Raw genomic sequence first — 6,755 nt, forward strand, 5'->3', positions numbered from 1 at the left:
AAATAAATTGTATTCTCAGTTAATCGTTAAGCAAGAAGATTTACAAGTATGTATGGATTTATTTTGTGTAAAATCACTCATCGTACAATTCATACTTTGAACTTATGTAATTTATAACAATGTACTTGATGTGAACAATGCTGGTTGTTATATGTAATGTTGGTGATGAATGTTTTATGTTTCATGTATATTCATTGTGATGATAATTCAATTGTTAGTCACATGTGCCCCTGGACGTTTCCGCCGTCTGGTTCGGGGGTGTGACATCTAAGCATGTAGGTGTATGCTGATAAACAATATTGAATTGTCTGACAACTATGATCCCAAATCAGTCTTAAAGTTAGCTATTATTTTTGTTTTTGTTAAACTTGTTCATAGTTTTCCTCTATGAACAAATTTAAGGGAGATAATTAAAATTTAAAAAAAAATTAAACAAAAATCAAAAAAATTAAACAAAAATAAAAAAAATTAAAAATCCAAAAAATAGTTTTATTTTTGTTTTACTTCTTTTTCGGAAAAATCAAAAAATCGAAAAATATTTTTGTTTCTGTTTAATTTTTTCAGAAAATATGAAAAATCCAAAAATATTGTGTGCTAAGTTTTCTTTTAGTTTTGTTTTTATGTCAAAATTTTCTTTTTCTTGAAAAGTGAATTTATATGTATATGAGACTCATGGAGACTGTATCAAGATTTTCTGAGCCAAGACTTCATCCATGATTGTTGAAGAATATTCATTCGAAGGAACAAAAAATGGAGATTATTCTTTCAACATTCAATCTTTGAACCTCAGAAGCAAGGTGAAGTTATACTTGAAGATTATGTAACGGATTGCATTGAAGCCTCATCAATCAATTTGCAGCTATCTATGTACCTGCTGAAGTGATGTAGAAGATTCATTCTCACTGTTATTCTCTCTGAAGATTCTCAAAATTGAAAGTGATGATTTTCAAGAATCTTTTCAAGAAGCTTCCACACCCAACGTGCGTTCAAATTCAAATTTTGAACAAATGTCCAACTGTTCAAGATGAAGTCACTCACACAGAAGATTTATATGATCATCTTGAAGTCGTGAAGAAATTGAAGATTAATGTCGAATTCAAGCTCATATTGATGATTAACAAGCAATGCAAGCTACAAAACCTAGGGGAGTTTGTTGGGTCAAAAGAAAAGAAAACTATAAACCAATGGGAAGATTGTTGGGTCTAAAAATTGGTTTATACTTTGCTTTTCTAAGCATTTATTGTTTTTAGTCTTTGGTGAAAATATTATTGAGTTTATTTGTAGGTTGGACCGAAAACTCATGTGTTTTTAGTCAAGCAATTAGGTTTTCAGTCCATATGCTTTAATAGTCATTAAGGGAGTGTTTAGTGGGTGTCTAGGAGGGGAGGGGCATTCTAGAGGAGCATTCATTCATTCATTTCATATCATGTTCTAGAGAGAGAAATTAGAGAGAAGAAGTGTGAGTGTGCATGAATCTTATATTGGATCATCATTCATATTATCAATACATTCAAGATTCATCAAGTTCTTGTTCTTCTTCTTCTCCATTCTATCTTGCATCATTCACTTGATTGGGATTCCGCACCATCAAGTGGATCCGATTGATACATCAAACGAATGTAGGGACTTACACATGTGAAGAACAAAAGGCAGACATTCTTACAAACCCCAAGCACGAAAAAAGTTCAAAGAAATGAAGAGTTTGATTGGGACCAAAGATGTTTCAAGAAAGACTTAAAAATTAGGGGGTGATCGTTGGAATTCCTAAGTCGAATAGGACTCTGGGATCCAATTGTGTGGGGCTTAAGCAAGTAGGCTTTAATTTTAAGACTCCTAATCTAATCCTATAAGTCAGTAGAATAGATCTAAAAATACATGCATAATAACCGAGTTAGGATCAATGTTGTAACACGATCAAATTGAGTTTAGAGCTATTTTCTCAATAATATTGGATAGTTATTCAATGTCTTGTGTTTTTGATTTTAATCTTGATACGATGCATCCAAACGAAAGCTATTTCTCTGTTGATTTAGATTAAAACGTTGTTCGCGATGTCTGTAATGGGGAATTCTCTTGGTTATGGACTTTATTGTTTGAAGCAACTATATACAAATTTACAAGTGAAGTCTACGACTGTGTCATGAACAACATCAATCATTTGATGAAATTATGATGTGCTGCAAATTCGCCTTCTGATGAAGACTCCGAGAAATTGTAAGCCTCCACTGGGGTGTAAAATGAAGTCGAACCCACAACACCAATATGGTCATTGGTCGACACGAATGCTAAGTCAGTGGCTTGAGCTATTGGATAAGCATGTCCCCCATACATCCCCACCGTCATTATCTGACTCCTTGGGTACTGATCCACCATATCACCTATTTTTCACGAAGTTAGTTATTTGAAGCAAAATAGAAACCAAAAAAAATGCGTGTAGATATTGTTTGCCTTTATTTTGTAAGCAGATATAAAGAGGAGGTAATTTTGTACCTTGTGTTAGTCGTGGAGTGTCATTCAAAAGACCATCAACTATTTCTAAAGAGTCCCAAGTTTGATAAGCCTCCCCAACAAGCTTATGAATAAAAACCTGAAAAGTTAAGGAAAATCCATATAGTCAAATGTTGCAGAATAGATAGTGTTACAACAATTGTTCACACATATGATCGTTGGTTTAATAATTTGTGTTATTATATTTCGGATAATTTGACAAAATGAATATCTATAAACCAAATTTGGTATCGGCATAATTTTTAAACAAAAATACCAAAGTTATCTTACAATGATATAAACTGACCTTGTTTAGGGTAGCAAGGTCTTTGCCGGTGACAACGTCTCCATTGATCACGGCTTTAACTACTTGACATATAGGATTCAAGAAGATCGTATGGTTGGGTCCTCGTGATATATGTAGTTTGCTCACAAGAATACAAGTCCTAGCATGTTTTATAGTTACTTCCCACATCTTATCGGACATCCCTAGCCCTAAAATCTGTAAAAAGAATAACATCAGTTCAAGAAACAATGTAATTCAGTTACGAATATATGTATATATCGCCTAACAAAGACTCTATATGTACTACCAAATATGAAAACGGAAGTAAAGACTTACCTTTCTAAGCTTAGATTCATTGACAACCGAAAGCTTTAAGAAATCTTGCACGGTTTTGATATCATTTGAAGCTAATTTCTTATGGAACGCACCATCTTTTCCAATCTTCTCTAAGCGCCAGACATCGTCTTCAAGCATTGGCGGATGATGCTTCTTGTACACTAAACATTTACGCAAGTAAATTAACCAACATATAATATTTAATTCTTCTGTGCATTTGTCAACGTGTAAAATACTGTGTCGTGCATTTATGTTAAAGAGAGGACTTACATTCACCACGATGATCTTTAACCACGAAGGCTTCAGTCATGGCCTCACGTATTACAACTCCAGGAGTCGCTCCTTGAACAACTCGGGCTGCAATTCTGAACTTTCTACTTCTAATCCAGCTTGAATTATCTGTTAACTCAATATCACCAATAGAAACAACGCCATCTCTCATAGTAACACTCACGTCTCCAGCAAGCAATGGCCTTTTTCCTCTTCTTTCCTTCACGATGTTCTTTTCGAAATCATCACTGGTCCATATAATACTATTCGCAGAAGGGAAGTCTCCATCTACTACGAGAATCTGTAATTTTAGAGCACTAGAAAAGCTGGATTCTAGACTGTTGTCGGTGTCAACAAGATATATTTCAAGAGGGTTGTCATCTTCATCCAATATTTTGGTGCCTGTGAAAATTGGGAGTGTAAGATGCTTTCTGAATTTGAGTTGCATGGTACTCGAGGGTACGAGTGCATTGATCCGCAGGGAATTCGACCTAGAGTATGATGGTATTCTTCTTCGCAGTCCATTTTCAACCTCTTCGTTTACCTAGGTAAAGCACAAATAGTTATACAAAATAAAATATCATAATTTAACAGTTTAGCTGGAGAAATTAATGATTTCTCTGAAAAAAGGAATTAACCATTTTAAAAAAGTGGTATAAGTATCATACCACTCTTCGAAGCATTGGCTCTAACACTGTGCAGAAATTTTGAACAAAATTCATCTTCACAACTTCCCCGATTGCACTGAGACCCCAATTAAAGATAAAATCAAGAAATGTTGTCAGTTTTAAACAAGCAGTCGAATTTTTTACGATGAATAGAAGAAATTAAGTAAAGAACATATGGAAAACAAAGTATAAGACGTACGAAGCCAAAGAAGGTCTAGCACGCCGGCGTCTTTCATTCTGCCAGTACTGGTCAGGTTCGGGTTCGTCGGCAAACCTTTTTCCAGTCATGTTTTTGGGTATCAGAGTTGAAGATCACCGCATCTATATTGTTTCCAAAGGGAAAGGAGATTTAAAGGACTGATAAAAGAAGAAGGAAGACGAAATTTATTGAAGTCTTGGTCTATATAAAGTAAAATAAGTGAGAATGCGAAGCTTCGTGGAACGGTCAAGGAAGAAGGTTGGTAAGAGAGGTAGATTAACGCCCAAGTCATGAGGGAACGTTATATATGGAAGATTCTTGATATAGACTTCCTTTAAGTCAACCGTGAAGTCTTCGCCCCTTCAAACAGGCAAATATCCATTGCCCAGTCAACATTTAACTTTCGTTTTTTATTGATTCAAAAGTAAACTATAAAAATAGAGCTTATCTTATGGTATGTAATTTCCTTTGTGCTTCGCCTGATTTTTTTTTCTTTTTTTAATTTTTCAAAAAAAGGTTCACCAAGAGAGGTTTGTTGTGCAACTATACTACGATATTACTATTTGAAAAATAAATATCTTCCTGTTTTTTCTTTTTATCAATATTATTAGGAAGTAAACCAGATAACTAGCAACACCAAAAGCACACAAGATATAAATTTAGATGATCCGGTCAAGGTGATCTACGTTTATGGAAAGGAGAAGAATATTCTTTATTTCTGAGTTCTCAAACAGAGGTTACAAGTAAAATTTCACAGAGATTCGACTATCACTCCAAAAAATAAGACACTTCAAATGACATAGAAAGCATCATTATTTATACTTGAGTGATCAGACCTAAAACCCTAATGGGTCAAACTCATTGACATATAGGCTCATGAATGGTGCCAACGAATCATAATCTGCCATGTAGTAGCTTCTAGAACATTCACCTACGACATACAACAAATACGTATTAGCAACGAACATGATGGAGCAGCTTTTGCTATAGTGGAGTATCGTGATGCACGACTAGCTCATCATGAACACGAATAACCCAACATCCATCATGGTGGCACAACAAGGTGTATCCCTTGAGCATCACCAACTTTTGAGCAACACAGAGGACTTTGTGACTCATCAGGGATACCATGGCTCATCAAGGAATAAAGATGGTGCAACATCTCCATATTTGGCACAATATGATCCTATATGGCACAACTCCTCTTCAAGATGGCACAACTTCTCCAATGTGGTGCAACATCATCTTGCATTGCGCAACACCCTTTCTCATGGCGTAACTTCTGTCGTGATGGCATAAGATGCTTCTGTTTGGCGTAACATCTCCAAGGATGGCAGAACTTCTATCTACTCGCCGCAACATCCTTATCGCAATATCTACTTGGATGGCACAACATGTGTTGGATTAGTTGTCTAAGCCCATAACTATAATTGGTATGTATGTGACCTAAGACTAGCATGATACATTTGGGTTGCATTCACCAGAACAATCTGATAGGATGGGTATTTAAGGAAGAGGTTATTTATGATCTACTAATATTATATATATATATATATATATATATATATATATATATATATATAATATATATATATATATATATATATATATATATATATATATATAAAATATTAATTGAGAAATCATATTATATAATTAGTATTGATCAAGAATTAATTTGGAATTAATTTAGTGATCAAAAGAGACTAATTAAATTAACGGGGACTGATTATGTAAGTTAGTGATACGTATAGTCTTTGCTATTGATCCATGATGGGCTAATTTTATGTTCGAGTCCATGAAAAGTTAGTCCATATGAGTTATGGATCATAAGCCTAAATGTAAGAATTAGTGTTACAAATGACTCTTAGAATTCTAACATTATATATGTAACCCCTTAGACCCTAAAATCGCATGCACAAGTTATATAGCAAGAGTATAGCCGATTTTTGGGTGTTCCTAACCTCTCTCTCAAGTCCTCCAATGGTTGGTGGTGTTTTGTGAAGAATTTGTGGCATTACACTTGAGGTGCTAAGCTCTTAAAGGCCAAGTAATACAAGCTAGATAACGAGGTAATCATCTAACCAATATTTTTATGATTCACATAGCAAGTTGTACGATAGATAAGATTCATGAAACATCCCAAAATACGACCCAAAATTTTTTGCTTAACAATTACTAAAAATACTAAGATAATATCATAAAATAAAATTCATAAGTCAATATCTCAAAATAGCAGCAAAATGTTATGTAAAACTGTTTCAAAACTGTATCAAATCACATTTATGAAAAACTAAAAACATCTCCCAGGACAACTGAAACTGTGGTGTATGCGATGCCATCAACCCGAGCTCTTCCCTTTGCTTGCGGAAGTACCTGAAACCAAAACTGAAACTGTAAGCACGAAGCTTAGTGAGCTCCCCCAAACTACCGCATACCATACAATACATATAAACACATACTGGGCCTTGCCCACCACATCGGACCGAAGTCCGGAAACTGCATCGGA

At 34.6% G+C, this 6,755-nt stretch overlaps 1 protein-coding gene across 1 annotated transcript; it reads right to left on the reverse strand.

Moving 5' to 3' along the window:
• Positions 1–2,058: 2,058 nt before the first annotated feature.
• Positions 2,059–4,458, reverse strand: LOC145013127 (protein SAR DEFICIENT 1-like). Its single transcript, XM_078971933.1, has 7 exons — positions 4,247–4,458; positions 4,048–4,123; positions 3,380–3,923; positions 3,110–3,270; positions 2,795–2,989; positions 2,491–2,587; positions 2,059–2,378 (listed from the first exon to the last, which is right to left on the reverse strand). Exons 1-7 carry the CDS (start codon positions 4,333–4,335, stop codon positions 2,155–2,157), a joined length of 1,386 nt encoding a protein of 461 aa, XP_078828059.1. The 5' UTR covers positions 4,336–4,458; the 3' UTR covers positions 2,059–2,154.
• Between the last annotated feature and the right edge of the window lie 2,297 nt (positions 4,459–6,755).

This window comes from Lactuca saligna, chromosome 8, assembly GCF_052625555.1.
Source record: "Lactuca saligna cultivar CGN05327 chromosome 8, ASM5262555v1, whole genome shotgun sequence".
Lineage (NCBI taxonomy): Eukaryota > Viridiplantae > Streptophyta > Magnoliopsida > Asterales > Asteraceae > Lactuca > Lactuca saligna.